The 21,647-nt window shown below is 39.4% G+C and overlaps 1 protein-coding gene across 8 annotated transcripts in view; it reads right to left on the minus strand.

Annotated features, from left to right (window-relative positions):
- Dock7 (dedicator of cytokinesis 7) overlaps positions 1-21,647 on the minus strand; it is a 183,874-nt gene that overhangs the window by 134,168 nt on the left and 28,059 nt on the right. For all 8 annotated transcript variants that reach the window (NM_001415886.1, NM_001415885.1, XM_087549058.1 and 5 more), the window contains 7 exon segments: positions 4,563-4,712; positions 5,958-6,024; positions 13,966-14,051; positions 14,528-14,740; positions 14,828-14,957; positions 17,766-17,834; positions 18,107-18,282. In NM_001415886.1, the coding sequence (NP_001402815.1) occupies positions 4,563-4,712; positions 5,958-6,024; positions 13,966-14,051; positions 14,528-14,740; positions 14,828-14,957; positions 17,766-17,834; positions 18,107-18,282 (891 nt within the window).

The raw sequence follows: 21,647 nt of genomic DNA on the forward strand, positions 1-21,647 counted from the left end.
CATGGCCTGCCTCGACTCCTTCCATCCAAAGGGAAATATCTGCTGTGTGTCACTGTACTCTGGAAGTTTGTGGGTTGTTTTTATTGTCTGTGTAGGTATTACAGAGGCTCAAGGCTAAGAGACCAATCCAGTCAAAGAGGAGACTTCCGAGGCATTCGTATTAAAGACCATGAGACTTTGGACTGAATGTGTTTTGCATGAGCCTATGGAGCCAGGAGTTAAATGTTATGGTTTGAATATAAAATGTTATAGAGCTTTTCTTATAAAAGCATTATTCACACTGCCCACCTCAAAAAAAAAAAAGGGAAAAGAAAACAATCTAAAAATCTAAATATCCACTAACAGATAAATAGGTATGGTAGCATGTACACACACAGAGCATATTATCCTAGGACATATTATTCAAATAAAATGCAGTCTAACATGTGTCCAAACCTAGACAAACCTTGAAACCACGCTCTGTTAAATTAGCCAGGCTCAAGAAGACAAACATTGTATGACTCCACTTCCATAAGGCATCTCAACAAGTCCACTTAACAAACACAAAGTACAATGAGGACTTGCAGAGAATGGGACAAGCTTTAATAAGGAGTCCTAAGTTTTCCTTCTCTGAACCGAAATCTTCTGGAGACTGATTACAACATGGTATGAAGATCCTTAATACTGATCTGTACACCAAAAAATGGTTAAGATTATAAATTGCAATTTTACCACAAATAAAAAATTTTTAGACCATTTACTTCCCTAATTGCTTTTAATCATGGTCACTACAATACGAAGCAAATTAAGGCACCACATGTAGGTTTCCTCGGAAGTGAGAGGCATTATCTGCACTGCTTCACCACTAGGCCACCTCCCTAGCCCTCCCCACAATAATAATAGTCTTAACTGACTAAATAGACGTTTCTTTCAATTCCCATATTTCTCTAAAATACCTCACATTCCTGGGAATTTTTAAATTTCACCTCTTTTTAAAAATAAGGCTAGGGAGCTGGCTCAGTTCGTGAAGGACTTCTGATACAAACACTAAGAACTGACTTTATCATACTACGCCCCTCGAGGCTCAAGATACACGTAGAAAATCTCATAGATGGTGGATGATTACAAAGAAATAGTTTCTTCCACATGTAGCAGGACTGATGCACACATGAACTCACAGACACTGTGACTGCACACCAGGGCCTGCACAATTTCAAAGCAGATGGGGTCTCAGCACTGAGGCAGGAAATGGGTATGGGGTCCAACCCTTAACCAAGACATTTCTGCAACTGATACCTGCTGGCAGAGAAAATCAGTTTTCTCCAATGAAGTCTGAAATGGGTATATCAACCACACTTCAATTCCTCAGAAGATGCTAAAGAGAATGAATTCAGATATCTTCTTAATAGATTGCAAATGTTCACTGAATTAACATGAAAGACACAAATTTCAATGAAATATGTCCCCAGCTAGTATATAATGAACAAGTTGTCATAATTCACACCATGAAATACTCTTTGGTATGTCTACAAAGATCAAGATTTTACTGCTAAAAATGACTAAATCAACTGATTCCAACCTACATACACACAAACACAAACATCTGAAACAGTATAGCCCAGACTGGCTGACCAACACACAAATCAGACATATAAATAAATATACAGGAACCATAAATAGAATTATGAATAAAGGCTTTTCATTACAGCCCACTGGATGTCCTTTCTGTTCTTATACAGCAATAAGTATCCAATACAGGTGCTAAGGAAATTTCACCTCAGGAAATGATAATTGGATAACTAATTGAATGATAATTGGTTGGAGAGATGGCTCGGAGGTTAAGAGCACTGGCTGCTCTTCCCAAGGTCCTGAGTTCAAATCCCAGCAACCACCTGGTGGTTCACAACCATCTGTAATGGGATCTGATGCCCTTTTCTGGTGTGTAGGCATTCATGCAGGCAAAACACTATCATAAGAAATAAATAAATCTTAGAAAGAAAGAAAGAAGTTTGGGGATTTAGCTCAGCAGTAGAGCGCTTGCCTAGCAAGCGCAAGGCCCTGGGTTTGGTCCCCAGCTCCGAAAAAAGAAAAGACAAGAAAAGAAAAAAAAAAGAAAGAGAGAAAAGAAAGAAAGAAAGAAAGAAAGGAAGAAAGAAAGAAAGAAAGAAAGAAAGAAAGAAAGAAAGAAAGAAAGAAAGAAAGGAAGAAAGAAAGGAAGGATGGATAATGATGGACTGAACCTATATATCAAATGGTATTCTTCTTGGGAAGATAGGGGAGAAGGAGGGAGAGAGAGAGCTATGTACAGAGAGGGAGAGAGAGAGATATGTATATGTGTGTGCATACATACAAACATACATTTGCTTATATTTTATGAATATAATTATATTATTTTCAATAAATATATGTTGTTACATAACATAATTTTTCAAATTATGGTATTACATCATTTAAGTTTAGCATGATCTATTTCTTTATACATTTACATTCAATGCTTTTAATTGCTATCTTTTTTTTTTTTTTTTTTGGTTCTTTTTTTTTTTTTTTTTTCGGAGCTGGGGACCGAACCCAGGGCCTTGTGCTTCCTAGGCAAGCGCTCTACCACTGAGCTAAATCCCCAACCCCGTTTTTAATTGCTATCTTAAAAGCCATTTACCTTCATTATGACAACTAAATCACTTTATTTCCCAGCAGCCTATATTCCATACATCATTGCCATAACAGCTCATTTCTTTCAAAATCATCTAGCTTATAATAATGTGCCATTCTCCATGTATAAAATTAACTATATTTCTTACTTATATTCATTTTCAAAATAATATATTATTATATTTATTAATATATTATAGCTTAAATCATAATACTATTAACATTTTGGGTTCTTGAAGACAGGGTCTCTCTATATAACCCTGGCTATCCTGGAACTTACTATGTACACTAGGCTGGCCTCAAACTCCCAGATGCGCCTGCCCTGCTGTACTGGGGCTAAAGACGTGACTAAATGTGCCCCCGCCCGAGCCTGCAGAAGTCACCTCATCTAAGAGGAGTTTCTGAAGTGAATTTCTCCAGGACGATTAACTGAAACTAAACCTAATCTTAACCTTAATTCATAGGAATGCAGCCAACAAACTGGGGCATTATTCCTGTGGGTAAAAAGGACTCATTTATGAAAATCTACTTTATAATCTTATTAAAAATTTCATTACCTCTATAATAATTTTATATAGTGACTAAGGAATACATTTTAGGCTGCTCTCAAGTCAAGGTCAACTTAACCAAAGTCAAGTAACCAAATTCTTCTGTTTGTGTTTTAACATTCATGTACTTATTTTGTCTGTGAAGGAGAGGGCACCAACATGCATGCCATGGCACTCATGTGAAAGGCAGTTCTCTTCTTCCGCCATGTGGAACAAGACCTGGTAGCTGGGACTGGCATTGAGAACTGTCAGACCTGCAGAGCTATCTGCTGGTCCCGACTAGTCTAAGGCACACATGGTAGTGGCACAGTAGTGGCATTTGAATTTATCCTCCCAGTGCTGCGGACTGAACCTAGGACCCCATGTCCACACTAGACAACTGCTCTATTGCTCAACACTAGACTCTATCCCCAGCCTTCATTTTACCTTTTATTTTGAGAAAGTTCTATTAAAGTAGCCCAGGCTAGCCTTAAACTCACTCTATAACCCAATGGAGCCTTGAACATGCAATTCCTCTGCCTCAGCCTACCAAACTGGAATCATAGACCTCTATTATTAGGCCTGGCTAGTGTCTGGAATTTATAATTACTTTATGGGTGAGTATGCTTGCAGTGTTTTGTGGTTGTTATTTTCATTTTGTTTTCCTTTTTAAAAGATAGGCTCTTGCTAGCCTCAACCTTCCACCCATCCTGCCTCTATGCCAGACAGCATATCTGGTGGTCAACGGGTTGACAGTCAAAACTCTCTGTCAATCAATGACCTATGACAATGGTTTTAGCTTTCGTATCTATATGACTTTGACATAAGTGCTATATACTAACTAAGAGAGTGAATTTACACAGACCGGGTCCTCAGTTATGTGGTCTAACATTTCTCTAAATGTTGCTGTGAAAGTATTCTTTAGAGATTATTAACAATTAAAACAGTAGCCCTTGAGTAGAGTTGATCAGTCTCTACTCCAGGAGCTGGGCCTCATCTAATCAGCTAAGGGCTTTATGAACAAGACTGAGTTTTCCTGAAGAAAACCATAACAGCAATCAGGCCTGAGTCTGATTAATCAGACTGTTAGCGTGTGAATTCTGGACTCAAGACTTCAATAACATCTAGCTCTTAGCAGCTTGCCCTAAGAATAGGGCAACTGTCAGCTCTCACAATCACAATCACGTGAGGCAATCCCTTAAGATAAACCCATGTTGTTTGACTGAAGAAACATAATCAATACTACTTTGCATTCAGGAAAAGTTAGGTTGTAACTATGGATAAGTCCAATGTGGTACTGCAAAGTATTAAACACAAAACCAAGACAGGTATTGTCCTTCCTAAGTTTGCAGTATTGACGAAGACAGGAGTAGACACCAAACAAACACATGTTAAAGATATTCTCACCTTTATCACAAGAAAAACATCTTGGGAAGGATAAGTTATAGAAAAAATGGCTGATCTTGCCAGAGTGGTAATGGCAGCAGGAGGTACATGTGGCCGTAACAGTCCCTTCATCTGTTCTGAATTAAGGTCAAAATAAAAATTCTCTGAAATCTGAAAAATACATTCAGATATTAAATGTTTATATTAATACAAAATTTAATGTGCACAAAAATTATATAGTCTTAAAACTATTAGATAATAAAACAGTCCAAAACACTTCATTAAAATTCAGTTGATTATATATTTCACTGAGACCAATCTACATATCTGTATCAAAAGCAAAAACTGTTAAGCTGCTCTGGCCTAGAACATGGGACACATTCTCTGGAGTCGTACCTCACGTTCCTTAGTTACAAGTACAGCCAAGGCAACCAGCACCGTGATGAAGGCCTACAAACTCAACTGTAAAACTCTATGTTCATAACTCTCGGCAGCTTCCATTTTACAAATATAAGCTACTAGAGCAAGTTCTCTTCAAGAAATCCATCACGGGCCATGCGTTGATAGTGAAGGCACTTCCAAGTTTCTACCTCAGAGTGACTTAGTGTGAAAATAAGAAATGCTAGGTTCTCAGAGATGTGGCTGAGCGCTGGACCCCAGGCTCGAAATCTCAGAGCCCTGGACTCCATTCCTTGCACTGGAGAAAGAAGGGAGGAAGGGGTAGGGAGAGCTGAAGGAGAAGGAGAAGAAAGTAAACAAACAGGAAGAAATCTGATGCCTCTGAAAGTTCCAAAGCATAATAAGAGCAGCACAGTAAAGCTAGACTCACTTCAGACACACTACCTAAACTTACGTAAAGCAGCACTGGCCATTAGAGGTTCCAAACTGTGTCAATGAACCCCAGAGATCACCACGCTTATGTTCTCATATACTGCTTTCATACAATGCCTTTCCTACATTAGCATATCTAGTTCCTAAAAATTGCTTCTGCCAAGGCTGGACCCCCCAGTGTAGGGGAATGTCAGGGCAGGGAGGCGGGAAGGGGTAGGTGGGGGATGTGGGGGAATGCCCTCATAGAAAAGGGGAGGGGATAGGATAGAGGCCTTATGTCTGGAAAACCAGGAAAGCAAATAACATTTGAAATGTAAATTTAAAAAAATCAAAAGAAAAATTGCTTCTGCCATTTGCTTTGAGGACTTTTTCAATTTAAAAAAAAATAAAATAGGTTTCAACTAAAGTATTTTCTATAAGATGAAATATTGAACTAGTCCTGAAAAGTTAGATTTCTGTTTTCCTTTTCAATTGGTAATGTTTGAGGAGTCACTATTTGTTTATCTTATGAAACAAGCAACATGTAAGCAGGTCTTGAAAACTTATGATTGTGACAATGACTGCAACCAAATCCCAGAGACTTACTTTCTTCTTCTCCTTGACGTCATATAAAGCCAAACTTGCAAAAATGGGCTCAATTTCAATTTCAAACCTTTATGAAAAAAAGAATAAATTAACTTTAAAATACATATGAAAGATAGATCTGGGGTTAAAAAGATGGCTCATCAATTAAAACTGTTGGTCTTGCAGAGAATCCAAGTTCAGTTCCCAACAAATGCATCAGGCAGCAGCTAACAGCTATACTGTAACTCCAGCTCCAGGGGAGCTGACTCCCTCTTCAGACATCTGTACTCACATGTATATATCCTCATAGATGGACAGACTGACAAAGAAACACACACACACACACACACACACACACACACACCGCGCACACACTAAACATATGTATATATCTTCATAGATGGACAGACTGGCACAGAAACACATACACACACACACACACACAGAGAGAGAGAGAGAGAGAGAGAGACAGACAGAGAGACAGAGAGAGACAGAGAGAGAGAGACAGACAGACAGAGACAGAGACAGACAGAGAGAGGGGGAAAGAGAGGGGAAGAGGAGAGGGAGAGAGAGAGAGAGAGAAGAGGAGAGACAGACAGGCAGATCCAGAAAGATCTTTCTGGAAAAAAATTCTGATGTCAAAGTTCATTGTTTCGATGACTTTTCCTTCCCACCCGTGCCTACCTATATTACACCTTCTCTAAGAAACACTTTCCACGTATCTTTCAGTTTCAAACAAACAGCTTCTCTGTAGGGATTGCCTCTTGTGTGCTGTGTAAAAGCTGATGGCCAATGAGCGGAGAAAAGATTAGAAGGTGGGACATCTCGCAGGGATCCCTTCCTGGACTCAGAGGAGTCAGACAAGAAACTGGGGACAGGTAACTAGTGCTGTGGCAGACACAGAATAGTAAGAACAGGTTAATATAAGTTATGAGATAGCTGGGAATGAGCCTAGCTTATGGCCTGGGCATTAATTCATGAATAATAAGCTTCCGAGTAGTTATTCAGGCACTGGGGCACAGGTGAAAAGTCCACGGTTACACTTCTCTGAATAACTGCAGTGGTTTGAATATGCTTGTCCCAGGAAGTGACACTATTAGGATGTGTGGCCTTGTTGGAGTAGGTGTGGTCTTGTTGGAGAATTGTGTCACCACAGGGGTGGGATTTAAGAACCTCCTCCTAGCTGCCTGAGGATGTCAGTCTTCTCTCTGCCTTCAGATGAAAATGTAGAACTCTCAGCTCCTCCTGCACCATGCCTGTCTGGATGTTGTCATGCTTCTGCCTTGATGATAATGGACTGACCCTCTGAACCTGTAAGTCAGCCCCAATTAAATGCTGTCCTAATAAGACTTGCCTTGGTCATGGTGTCTGCTCACAGCAGTAACACCCTAACTAAGATAATAACTCTCCTTATGTTTTCAGCAACAATTAAACCTCCTAAAAAGTGTCACAGAATTTTCTATCCATTTGTGGCACTATTTACATTGCAACCTGTAATTAGGTCGTTTACTTAGGTGTGTCCACTTTATAATAAAGTTTTAAAGTATCTTCTTTTCTGGACTATAAATCAAATATTCCATACCCAAAAACATTTAAATACATTTAAATATTCAGAGAAAAGCAAAGGCATTTGGAACTCCACTACACAGAAATACCTGAGGTGAAGTTGAATGCTTATCTACACAGGCTTCTGTCATGTAAAATGAACATGTGAAATTTTTTTCTTTAAACAAAAAGTGTGATACTATTTAGTAATATGCTTTTTTAACTCGATATTTAATGGTAAATTTCCCATATTTTAAAATATTAATCTTACCATTTTAATGCTGACATCATAATTCCCATTTTATGAAAATGTCAAAAGTCTTTTAAAAGTTCATACTTGAGATGTTTAATGCACTTCCCAACACTAGAGTGTTTACTGACTCAAAACATATGTAGCAAGAAGTTGACTAAAACAGCAGCACAGTGGAGTCTCAGTCAAAGACAATGCTGCACTCACTGCTGCACCTGGCCACAGCTGCACCTGGCCACACACAGCTGCACCTGGTCACAGCTGTAGACCTCTTGATTTTCTCTGCTGGAGGAATATTACCACATTTACAAGCAGAAGTCTAGAATGTAGCTGAGCATCCTGCCGTGTCCAGGACAGCCCCAACCACAAGAACTGCCAGGCAAATGGTGCTCAGTGCTGTAGAGGGACAAAAACAGTTCCACAGGACGTATTATTAACCATACGAATGTCCTCAAGGGAGGTGGCTCTCAACCTTCCTACACTGTGACCTTTTTAAACAGTTCCTCAAGTTGTGGTGACCGCCAACTATAAAATTATTTTCTACTTCATAACTATTTGCTACTGTTATGAAAAGTAATCCATCTGTATTTTCCAATGATCGTAGGAAACCTCTGTGAAAGAGTGGTCAACTCTCTAAGGTGTCAGGACCCACTACTCTACTGGATTGTCAAGTGTAAGTGTTGTTCATATTTTCTACTCCTCCTATGTGTGGTCTTAACACTTGTGACTTTGTATGGAAAAACAGTTGAACATTTTAATGAAGTAAAATGTACTGATGCGGGCCAATGGAGCAGCTCAGTGGTACACAGTGTGCCTACCCTGTGGAAGACCCTAGGTTCAATCTCCAGTACCACAAAGGAGAGGAGAAAGACAGGGAAGGGGAGAAAAGTACAAAGCCAAAGAGAAGGAAAGGAAAAGAAGGAAGTAGAAAGACAGAAAGCAACAAAAAAGCAAGAAAACATCTTTGTTTAGGGATGGTGCTTGTTATGCTGTGTTAAAGCAGACTTTCTGTACAGAAAGATAGAAACCTCACTGTTTTTGTTGTTCAGATGTAAGTCTGCTAATGAAACACACACACACACACACACACACACACACACACACACAGGGATGAAGCAGAGACAGACAGACAGACAGGGACAGGGGGTGATGAAAGTGTTGTAATATCCACTGAGAAAAGTTACACATGCCTGTCACTCTAGCAGAACACATTGAAGTGTACAACAGGCAAGTTCATTAGTAAACTGCATACTGGCTACACACTGGATAAACTGTATGCTATGGAAGCTGAATCAAATAAAGCTGTTGTCTTCTAAAAGTAGAAGTGCCACATATGAAGTAGCATATTCATTCAGTGGATTATCATTTGGCTATATATAGTAAGAAACGTTTATGTATACTAGAATACGGATAAGCCATAAAAACATGTTGTGTGAAGAAACCACACCAAAGACTCCCCATATGGTTTATAATTACATTTACAAAACATAAGCAAAGGTGAACAGACAGAAACAGAAAGCAAGCCAGTGTGGGCAGGGGCTAAAGAGAAGAAAGAACAGGAGATGACTGTCTATGAATACTACTGTTTCAGAAAGATGCCCTAAAACTCTTATATGAAGTCTTTAAGCCAAAAATGTCCATTAAAGACAGGGTCTGATCAGTGGAGAAATCAAGGTTAATGTCCTAAGGATGGGACACTAATCTAATGAACTGGAGTCCCTACCAAAGACCATATTCGGCACAAGCATGAAGACCTGAGTTTGGATCCCACAGACATGGAGGAATGTGCCTATAGTCCTATAGTCCAAGAGCTGTGAAAGCAGAAAGAGCCCTGGAGCCAGGCGGTCTTGCTGAACCAGAGCTTCAGGGTCAGTGAGAAACCCTGCCACAAACAACAAACTGGATGGAAGCTGGAAAAATGGCTCAGTAATTAAGAGCTCAGGTTGTTCTTGCAGGGGACCCAAGTTAAATTCCCAACACCACATGGCAGCTCACAACATCTGCAACGCCAGTTCCAGGTGATCCAATGCCGTCTTCTGGCTTTCACAGATACTGCATATACATGATGAACAGAAAAGCATGCAGACAAAACTCCTATATACATAAAATTAAATCAATTGTATTTTTTTGGACAGTAGAGGAAGAGATCCAACATCAATCTCTGGCCTCCAAACACATGCAAGTTAAATTTCAAAGCCAGGACAAGCAGCTAAATACCTATTTAATATTTCAAAGTAGACCTGGCTGCCAGGTTTGCACAGAATTCCTTAGTCTTACCTGTTACGAGAGTATAGCTGGCATGCCCCACCCTCTACCCTGGGATGCCCTTCCCCTAAAGGTTCTTCCCTATATAATGCAGACATCTGGCTACTCGCCCTCTCTTTTGCTCTTTTTGTACCTTTGGTCTCCTAGCTACTGTACTTGGCTCTCCTCTCTCCCTTCTGCTTTCCTTCTCACCACATGGTTCAGGGTCCTGACTACTCTGGACTCTCCCATATGTGTCTGCCTCTGGCTGTGCTCTCCCACATATCTACAATAAACTTTCTCCTCCATCATACCTAGGAGCAGTCATGGCATTTCCTTCCCTTTTTATTTCTTTTTATCATTCAGTGCACACACAGAGAAACACAAAGAAGACATCACAGACTTTTTCTGTGCCCACATAGTGAGAAGACATGTAAAGACACAGGAAGAAATCAGCTACTTACAAGCCAGAAGGAAAAAAACGAGCCACTGGCATCTTGGTCTTTCACTTCCCACCTCTAGAACTAAGAACTCAATTTCTATGAAGTCAACAGTCCATGTGACAGTCTAATACAGTGGTCCAATAGGCTAATACAGGTATGGGTGAAAAACACGCTCCAGAATTAGCAATAATACTTGCATAATGCTAAGAACATAGACTTCTCACTGGTACATTTTGAAAGGGTAAAGTTTGGAGCTGGGGTGTAGTTCTGTCAGGAGAGTGCTGGCCTGGCACGCATGGAGCTCTAGGCTCACCCTCAGTACTGCACAAAGCAGGAGGAGATGGGCACTGCAGGAGTCCCAGCTCAGGTGGGAGGAGAATCAGAAATCCAAAGTCATCATCAACTACACAAGAAGCTCTAGACTAGGAAAGATGAAACTCTGTGACAACAAATAAATGAAAGGATATGAATAAATGTGTGGTATCCAGCCTGTATCAAAATGGCTGCTATAAAAGGCTTTAATATAATGTAGCGGGCCAAATATGTAGAAAAGTCTATTCAATTCATCTAATGGGTTTCTACACAGATTTAACTAAATGTATAAAGCTTTGGCTTTCAAAGAAAGAAAAGTGTCATCAAAGAAAGAAAGGTGTCATATTTATATACAAAGTAATCTATCTGGTTGAGCTACAAATTCAAGTTTTTCTTCTTCAGTTGGAACTAATAAACCTACAAGAATGCCTTCAATAATTTACTGAGCATTAGTAAGCAGAATTTCTACGATTCCCTTTAATTCACACTTCCTCATTTGTAAAGTAAAGAAAATACTGTTTGTCATATAAAATTACTCCAGAGACAGCAAGAAGTAAAAGAAACACAAGGAAAAGGAGCACACATATGTATAAGTTACCCCAAGACATATGACACTGAACTGCCTTCAAGAAAAAAATAAGACTTTAAAACTTTGATACTAAAACAGAGCCAAACCTACAAAAAATAAGAAACTAGCTCTTTAAAGAAAAAAATATTTATGGGGGGGAGGGGGAGCATAGTGATGTGCATCTTTAATCCAACAACACTCACGAGGCAGGAGGATTTCTGAGTTAAGAGGTCAGCCTGTTCTATATATTAAGTTCCAGGACAGCCAGAGATACAAAATGAAACCCTGCCTCAAAACAACATTTTTTTAAAAAAGAAAAAGTTTTGTCTTTAAAACTCCCCATCAAAAACGATGGCCATGGGCTAGAGATAACTCAGCCTAAAGGTTGTGAATTCAATTCCCAGCAACTACACTGTGGCTCACAACCATCTGTAATGGGATCCAATACCCTCTTCTAGTGTGTCTGAAGACAGCTACAGTGTACTCATAAATAAATAAATAAATAAATAAATAAATAAATAAATAAATAAATAAATAAATCTTTGAAAAAAAAAAAAAAACCCAACACCAATGGCCAGCAACACACACAGGTAGCAGAAAATGTTCTTCAAGCCAGAAGTTAATCTGTACAGCTGTAGCAGTTCCCAACGTCTCCAATGCTCTAACCTCACACACAAATGTGAAACCTGAACATTACTTGGTATAAGGCATAGAAAATGACTCGCGCTTACTTAGGTGACAAGAACCACTGGTCCTGGGCAAGAATGGTATGCACATTAAGACTTCCATATTTTGTTTTAATTTGGAGATTAGTGAACAAATTCGTTTGAAAACCCTCATGAGATTAACCTTTGTTTGTATACTTTGTGATTGTCTCCCAAGATGCTTTCTATTTCTAAATGAGGATTGTTTCAGGGGCTGGAGAGAGGACTGTCTTCTCAAAGAAGAGGACATGCACTGCTCTTGCCAAGAGTTCTGTTCCCAGTACCCATGCTGGATGGATCACAGTCAAATGTAACTCCAGTTCCAAGGAGCGCCTCCAGCACCTGCATCTACATGCTCTTATATATAATCAGAACTAAAGTAGGACATCTGGCGAGCACTCAGACGAGTGCACTGCTCAGCCATCATCAGAGAACCATCATCTTCCAGCAGTAGGTGACAATCACCACAGAGAACAACTGACTAGTGTGTGGTAAGGGAGAGCCGCTGGAGCACTAGCACTAAATGAATGTTTATTAAAGTCCTCTCCTCAAGGCTCAAGATAAATGCAGAGAAGATTCAGGAAGACCGTAGTTTCTGGCAAGAAGCACATAGACACTGTTACTCTGTTTATGCCCTCATTACACAAAAACTTACTTAAGCTAGAGTTACTTTGGAAAAGAAACTTTAAGGTATACATTGAAAGTCCATAAAACCTTATTGAGGATTTGAGTTGTGCTTACATGGAATTCACATGTCCACTGCGGGTCCCTGCCAACAGCTGGTTTTTTGACTTGTCAATAAAGAGCCAGCAGCCAATGGTTGTGCAGGCAGGCAGAGGCAGGACTTCATAGGATGGACCAAGCAGTGAAGGAACAGGTAGGTGAGCTGGCGAAATGTAGGTGCAAAGGGAAAGTGGCCCGATGGGAGGGCTGCCCAGATGGAAACAGGGCAGCAAAGATAAACTACAGATTTAGAAAGTGTTAACTCGGGGTTGAGGATTTAGCTCAGTGGTAGAGCGCTTGCCTAGGAAGCGCAAGGCCCTGGGTTCGGTCCCCAGCTCCGAAAAAAAGAACCAAAAAAAAAAAAAAAAAAAAAAAAAAAAAGAAAGTGTTAACTCAGGAATACTGGAGGGGAATGCGTGCTAGCTGTGAGGAGGTTTGGAAGTGTCCAGCCACTGAGTTAGCTTAGGATCTATTAAAAATAAGGCTGCGCATTTGTGTCTTTCATTCAGACTCCAGAGTGCTAGGGTGGGTGGAATCACACCACCCCGGCCAGGAAGGCCAAGTGACCTCACACCCATGCTCCTCGCCTGCAGCCTACTGAATGCTGGGATTACAGGTGTGCACCCCATCCTGGTTGCTGTTCAGTTTTATAAGCCACATAATAAATAGTACCACAGTAGTCGCTTTCTTATGTGTACTTTCCTCTTTTCTGAATAGCTGTTAGTAATGGATGCATTATGTGGAAAACATTAAATATAAATAAACATTTTTTTCTTAAAAATAAAAATAAATATGTAAGATCTTAAAAAATAATTTCGGGCTGGAGAGATGGCTCAGCGGTTAAGAGCACCCGACTGCTCTTCCAGAGGTCATGAGTTCAATTCCCAGCAACCACATGGTGGCTCACAACCATCTGTAAAGAGATCCGATGCCCTCTTCTGGTGTATCTGAAGACAGCTACAGTGTACTTATATATAATAAATAAATAAATCTTTAAAAAAAAAATTTCAAAAGAAAAAGGAAAAACAATTCTCATAAGGACGTATACACAAGCACATTTAAAGATTTTTTTTTTTTTTTTTTTTTTTTTTTTTGGTGCTGAGGACCAAACCCAGGACCTTGTGTTTACTAGGCAAGCGCTCTACCACTGAGCTAAATCCCCAACCCCTAAAGTTTTATTATACCAGTAATCAAAGTATTAGTCCAGGTAACAGATGATGAGAGTAAAAGAAATACTCACTTGAGTGATAAACATTTCACAAGAAGTCTTTGTCCAAAATGCTCTTTGGGCACATCAGGAACACTAAGCCGTTCTATTGGTTCTTCCTACAGAGTGGGAAATAACAGCAGAGTGGCTACTTAGCACAATAACTTTTTTTTTTTAAGACTTTAAGTGTTCTAGTGTTTCTGGTCTTCACAGTTAAGCACAGGAAAGGACACCATATCTGTCTATAAATGGAAGCCATCACATACCACGTGTACTGTCACAGCCATTCCTCATTAAAAATGAATCCGCTAGTATGGAAAGCATGTTTAACTCCTAAATCCCATAGCTGTTGCCAAATGACTGTAATACTACACACAAATCGCACTGCCAAAAGAGGTGTACAGCTCTGCACATGCTAGGAAAGTGTTTTGGCACTGAGCCACACTCCTGACCATTTTACTTTACTTAGAAATAGGATCTCACTAAGATACCTAAGCATTCCTTAACCATGTGATCCTCCTGCCTCGGCTTTCTCAGATGGCGGGCACGCAGCCACGTCTGCCTTCCTTTGCTTCTTTACATGCAAAGTCAATACCTCATCTGGAGACGGGTGTAAAGCAAACAGCTCCTTGTGGCGGTTTGATTTTCTTTGGTCATCATTCTGATGATCTATTTCTTCATTTGGAGTTCGATCAAGTAAATTAGGAAGCAAGGCATCAGGAAGTGAATTTTTTAAGTCAAAGATACTGCAGGCCCAGCTACCCCTTGGAGTATCATCTATTGACATCGAACGTCTTTTAAGGTCATCCTGTTACAAAAAAAATATCAAATTATAAACATTACTTATTAGTTAATAAAACCACTCCCTCACGGTCACTTAAAGTAAAAGCATTACTTGCTCATCCGGGTAGCTGTTGCCGTCTGGGGCCTCATCAGATTCAAAGACTTGTCTGGGCAGTCCTTTTTGTCTTTCTTTCTGTTTATCCAGCGTGTTGGGGTTAAATCCTGTTCCCAGTTTATGGTATCTATTAAAAATAAAATCAAGGTTGGGGATTTAGCTCAGTGGTAGAGCGCTTGCCTAGCAAGCACAAGGCCCTGGGTTCGGTCCCCAGCTCTGAAAAAAAGAAAAGGAAAAAAAAAAAAAAGAGCTCTCTCATGCTTGCTATTTAAAAAAAATAAAATCAATTTTTCAGAATCTCTTATGCTGAGCATAATCATATAAATTATAATTATTTCTTCACACAAACATGACTGGGATCTATCTAGCAGTTCTCAGTGTGCTAACCCAGGATTTAGGAAACTGTTCATCCAAAGCTCCTTTAATCTAAATAAGGAGCAGATTATCCACTTTTAAAAGGAAATCCTGTTTTTCTTCCCTCTTGTGCCAATGATTTAAATTTTACTTTCTATTCAGAAAACCAGTCAATTTAAAAACAAACAAACAACCAGGAAACCAAGGTTAAAAAAAGTATAAGTAGAAAATAATGATTTTAATAATAATATAAAATTTTAATAATGTAAAGAGATACATGTAAGCACTGAATTTTTGTTTTGTTTTGTTTTTTCTAGACATGGTCTCACTATGTAACTGTCTATCCTAGAATTCACTCTATAGACTAGGCTAGACTAAAACTCACTGCCTCTGCCTACTGCGTGCTGGGATTAAAAGCATGTGACACTATGCCTAGCAAGCCAAGAACTTTTTAACTTTTGCAGTAACTCATTATATATTGTATAAAACCTCTCAATCTATACTCATAATAAAATCTCTCTCTGTTTCTCTCTCTGTCTCTGTCTCTCTGTCTCTCTGTCTCTCTGTCTCTCTATCTATCTATATAAATTAATTAACATACTTTCTTCTATAACAACATATAAAAACCTAGTAACCTAGAACATTTTACCATGGTTTTTCAATGTTTTCAACCACATGCCTCTATTATCTTTCACAGAGACCAACTTCTAGCCCACCCTTTTGTCTTCCATTTATCAGTGAAGGTAACAATATTTAGTGTAACAGAAAAATTATAAGCTTTAGAGTCTGCTGCTCTAGCTTCTAATCCTGGTCACCTCATTTTTTGGTTTGTGGGAACCTCAGATAAATTAATATTTAACTGCTTCGAGTCTGAGGTGCCTTATCTGTTGAAACCATAAATGCTATTAAGATTTAATACTCAATAAACTACGCAGCACATGATAACTAGCAATTAATGTCAATTCCCCTCCACTATGTTTCAACCAATGATGAGTCCTCATGATTCTAAAATAATAATTAATCAATATCTCTCCCTTCCCACAACTAATACCTTTACTAAGATTTTTGATTATAGGTTTCCAACCCAAATGCAGAGAAGTAAGAGGATTTCCAACTATCCAACAGGAAGAATATTACATTTATCAAGTAATGTAAAGAATCTGACTGTTCCAACAATCCTGTGTTTACAACCGTTCTGTATAAAGAGCAGTAAAGTATCCTACGATAGGTCACACTCAAACTAATAAGGCTGTCAGTACACTCCTACAGATGAGACCTACTGCAGTCTTAAGCCTCACAAGACAAGACAGCAGCCAAGAGGGTAAGACTATAAGCAATGGACACACCAGTTTTTACACTGATTTATATTTATGTGTGTGCCTGCATGTAACTGTGCATGCATGCAATGCCCACGGAGAACAGAAGAGGATGTCAGATCCCTGCATCAGGAGGTGGAGATGGCTGTTAGATGCTAGTGGAGCTAGGAATCACACCCAGGTCCCCAGCAAGATTAGCCAGTGCTCTAAACTACGGAGCCACCTCTCCAGCCCCACGATACTCATGCTAGTAATATTCCGTACAGATCATTCTGTCTGTGAAAATGATGTCATAACTAAATTGATCACTACTTGTTGTTCTATCTCCTTAGAAAACCATAGTTAAATGTTCCAGAATAAAGACTCTCCTTTTTCATTATGTGAATTACTAAGGAAAAATAGTTGCGTTTTATTTATTAATGTCACTTAATATTTCAAAAATACTGTTAGAAAATTATTAACTATGGCATAGAAAAGATTATTTTCTATGAACCTAACTGGGTAAGTGTTAAGGTCCAGGACCTATAAGTATTAAAACAGTTTTAAAGAAAATTGCAGAGACTACAGTTGTAGTGGCACACACAAGAAATCTCATCACTGAGGGCAGAGACAGAGGCTCAGCAGGGCTGCACAGGAACACCTTAAAAAAAAAAAGACTTTCAAATAACTGTATCTGAAAGCTGACAGTTACATTTAAGTTAGCTATGCAAGTTTTACAAACTGTAAATTTTTTAAGAAAAACAATTCAACAATACCCATCATGATTTCCTAAGAGAATTAGACTACAGAATTATCACCATTACATTCTATCAGTTCATAATGACTCTCAACAATATAGGAATAGAATTACTACAAGCTTAGTATTTTATAAAGAAACATGTGGAATTCAATAAAATAATATATCTATAGATAATATTCTTCTGTTTTAACAATTTTGTTTAAAGAATAAGTCTCACAATTTTTATGAAATCTAACTAACTTAATAACATTAAAAAACTCTACTAAGTGATTTTTTTTTAGGATTTACCTATTCATTTTATGTGTATGAGTGCTGGTCTGCATGTATGTAACAATGTGCATGCCGTGTGCCTGTGATTGCCAAAAGAGGCCATGGAATAGCCTAAAACTGGAATTCCAGATGGTTGTGTAATGGGTGCCAGGAACCAAATCTGTGTCCTCTCCAACAGCAGTGGGTGCTCATAACTGAGTCATCTCTCCAACTCTCTACTCAGTACTTTAAATGTTATAATAAACAAGCGACTTACTTTCTGACCACAATTGCCCAGTCTTCTGTGTAACTTCTTATACAATCTCTAACATGTGGATCCATTTCACTGTATAAATAAATAAATAAATAAATAAATAAATAAATAAATAAATAAATAAATAAATACTTATAATTTAGACAGAAAAGTAGAATATACACAGAGTTATTATTAGAAAGACTCTCAAAAAGGGATCCAAAGGAAGAATACAGCAATGACTTTCATAAACTTTTTGTAGTTTTTTTTTAATAATACGAAATACCATAAAAGTCTGGCTTAAGTAATGAAAACTGTCTTCCTATAGTTACACTAAAGCTAAAACATGGTGACTGTCTCCTTACCTTTCTTCAGGCACAGCTGAAACAAGGGTCCTGCAGTCCCTAGGACTATACACAACTTCAATGTCATCTGGAGGAAAGTCAACCAAATCCCGAAGAGGCCCAGAATCCACAGCTAAGGGGTGAGTGATGAGGTAATCTTCCAAATCCACAGGATCGACTGCTTCCGTAAGGGGCACCTTAGCGAGAGGACAGTGCAAAGAAAGAGGTGAATCAAGAATCTGACAACTTTGGGCAAAGGAAACAATGAATGTGTTGTTAGCCTAGTTCTCTAAAATGTGAGCAGACATGCTGACTCTAAGGCTCACAGCACTCAGCCTTAGGCTCCCACGCTTTCCTCACACTCATAACCCTCACATACAGACTCTTCCCATAATTCTCACATAAAAAACAAAATCAGTAATTAGCAATCTTGTTACATGTTATCGCTTTCTGTGTACTAACTAGAATGATTATTACTATCTTTGGAATCTGTATTGCTAAGTTTCTAAAAGCTGCCTTCATTTTATTGTTCTTACTGGTGATCATTCTACCAAATACATATAACCAAGACTGTGGCAGGTAAAACAAAGACCCTCCCAAAACTCTCCACACCCTGATCCATGGCCACTGTGCATGCTAATGTACATGGTTAAAAAGTGTAAGACTGAACCCCCAGTGAGCTAGATTGTTGGGGGGAGGGTGGCAATGGGGGGAGGATGGGGAGGGGAACACCCATAGAGAAGGGGAGGGGGAGGGGTTAGGGGGATGTTTGCCCGGAAACCGGGAAAGGGAATAACACTCGAAATGTAAATAAGAAATACTCAAGTTAATAAAAAAAAAAAAATCTAATAAAATGGAAGAGTAAGAAAAAAAAAAAAACAAAAAAAAAAGTGTAAGATGTTCAACATCCTTAGTCATCAGGGAAATGCAAATCAAAACAACCCTGAGATTTCACCTCACACCAGTGAGAATGGCTAAGATCAAAAACTCAGGTGACAGCAGATGCTGGTGAGGATGTGGAGAAAGAGGAACACTTCTCCATTGTTGGTGGGATTGCAAACTGGTACAACCATTCTGGAAATCAGTCTGGAGGTTTCTCAGAAAATTGGACATTGAACTGCCTGAGGATCCAGCTATACCTCTCTTGGGCATATACCCACAAGATGCCCCAACATATAAAAGAGACACGTGCTCCACTATGTTCATTGCAGCCTTATTTATAATAGCCAGAAAGAACCCAGATGCCCTTCAACAGAGGAATGGATACAGAAAATGTGGTACATCTACACAATGGAATATTACTCAGCTATCAAAAACAATGACTTTATGAAATTCATAGGCAAATGGATGGAACTGGAAAATATCATCCTGAGTGAGGTAACCCAATCACAGAAAAACACACACGGTATGCACTCATTGATAAGGGATATTAGCCCAAATGCTTGAATTACCCTAGATGCACAGAACACATGAAACTCAAGAAGGATGACCAAAATGCAGATGCTTCACTCCTTCTTTAAAAGGGGAACAAGAATACCGTTGGCAGGGAAGAGAGAGGCAAAGTTTAGAACAGAGACAGAAGGAACTCCCATTCAGAGCCTGCCCCACATGTGGCCCATACATATACAGCCACCAAACTAGATAAGATGGATGAAGCAAAGAAGTACAGGCTGACAGGAACCGGATGTAGATCTCTCCTGAGAGACACAGCCAGAATACAGCAAATACAGAGGCGAATGCCAGCAGCAAACCACTGAACTGAGAATAGGTCCCCCGTTGAAGGAATCAGAGAAAGAACTGGAAGAGCTTGAAGGGGCTCGAGACCCCATATGAACAACAATGCCAAGCAACCAGAGCTTCCAGGGACTAAGCCACTATCCAAAGACTATACATGGACTGACCCTGGGCTCCAACCTCATAGGTAGCAATGAATATCCTAGTAAGATCACCAGTGGAAGGGGAAGCCCTGGGTCCTGCCAAGACTGAACCCCGAGTGAACGTGATTGTTGGGGGGAGGGCGGTAATGGGGGGAGGATGGGGAGGGGAACACCCATAGAGAAGGGGAGGAGGAGGTTAGGGGGATGTTGGCCTGGAAACCGGGAAAGGGAATAACAATCTAAATGTAAATAAGAAATACTCAAATTAATAAAGAAAAAAAAAGCGTAAGATGGGGACATTGTCCTGCATTATATGGCTGTGCCTTACATGCAGCCATCAGTATTCATTTAAGGAGTCAGAGGTGATCTGGGCTGTATACACTGGGGAAGAAGCCATGTAAAAGGGAGCAAAAAGACATACTTGAAGAGTCTACCTTCAAAAACTGAGTGATGCATGTAACAGTAAACTTATTCGTGTGATGTAATTGTCATCTTGAAGGTTTTCTGCCACCACCTGCTAACCTAGCCTAGTCCAGGAAGCTCCTAGCCTCTGATCAATCTAATCTAGGCCTAGAATGTTTTCAGCCTCTGAGACTTAAGCTGAATAAGCTCACCTTTTTCTAGTTCTTTCTGGTTCACTGGTTCAACACAGCTGTTCTGCTCAAAATTCCTCTCCAAGCTGGCTGATTCAATCTGGCTTCTCTCGGTTTCTCACTGAGCTACTCTGCTTAGCCTCCTACTAACTCTGGCAGTCTGTTCTAATCTTCTAGTTCCTTCTCATTCCCTGGCTCATTCTGTCTTCACTTGTGTCTAGCTTGTTCTCTCTTCAACTGGTCTCTGTAAAACTGTCCAGGCAAAACTGCCTCCCTTCCCTCCTTGCTCTCTCTTATGGCTTCCCTTTCCTCTGTCTTTCTATGAGAGTTGGGCAGATCCTAGTCCATCAAATCTTTCTCTGATTCATTGCTTTTTCTGCCATTCAATTAGACATCAGTTTCAAACATGGGTGCTTCCTTCTACAAACTAACTTTACCTTCATAGTTTGGGATTAAAGATGAGTATTAAGGGCTTCTCTATACTCCAATCAGAGGGATCTAAGGCATGGGCTAAGGTTAAGCCACACCACAACTACAAAGGAATTTTTCCAGTAAACAACACAATCTCCAGGTTTACAGTGATCAAATATCCTACAACAGATGCAGTCTCAGATAAAGAAATGTGGGAGCACCAGAACAGAATAGGACTGAGTCCCCTGGGACGACTGCAGAGGCTCTAGTTCAGTTACCTGCTGCTGGCTTCTCTGTCTCCCACAGAGCAAGCTTCTATTGCTTTGAGACATCCAGTTTACAGTCATTTGTAATAGTTTAATAATAACCATGGAATACTTAATACTCAGACCTAATTATGTATTATTAATAATAAAATATTCATTGTATTTTGCCCAGGCTGGAAGTATACTTTGAAAGATTTTTAAATTGTGTGTGTGTGCGCGCGCGCGCGCACACGCGCCTAAGTTCTCTTACCCTCTATTGACTGCTGACCCGTCTCTTCAGCTATGAAAGTACACTTTTTTTTGTTTTTTTTTCAGTTTTTATTTATTTAATACTTAATAATAATTCGAAAGTACACTTTTTAGTAAGATAGTATACTTCTCAAATTCAAGAATGAAAAAAAATTAAGGTGAAATA

This window comes from Rattus norvegicus, chromosome 5 (genome assembly GCF_021556685.1).
Source record: "Rattus norvegicus strain SHRSP/BbbUtx chromosome 5, alternate assembly SHRSP_T2T, whole genome shotgun sequence".
Taxonomy (NCBI): Eukaryota; Metazoa; Chordata; class Mammalia; order Rodentia; family Muridae; genus Rattus; species Rattus norvegicus.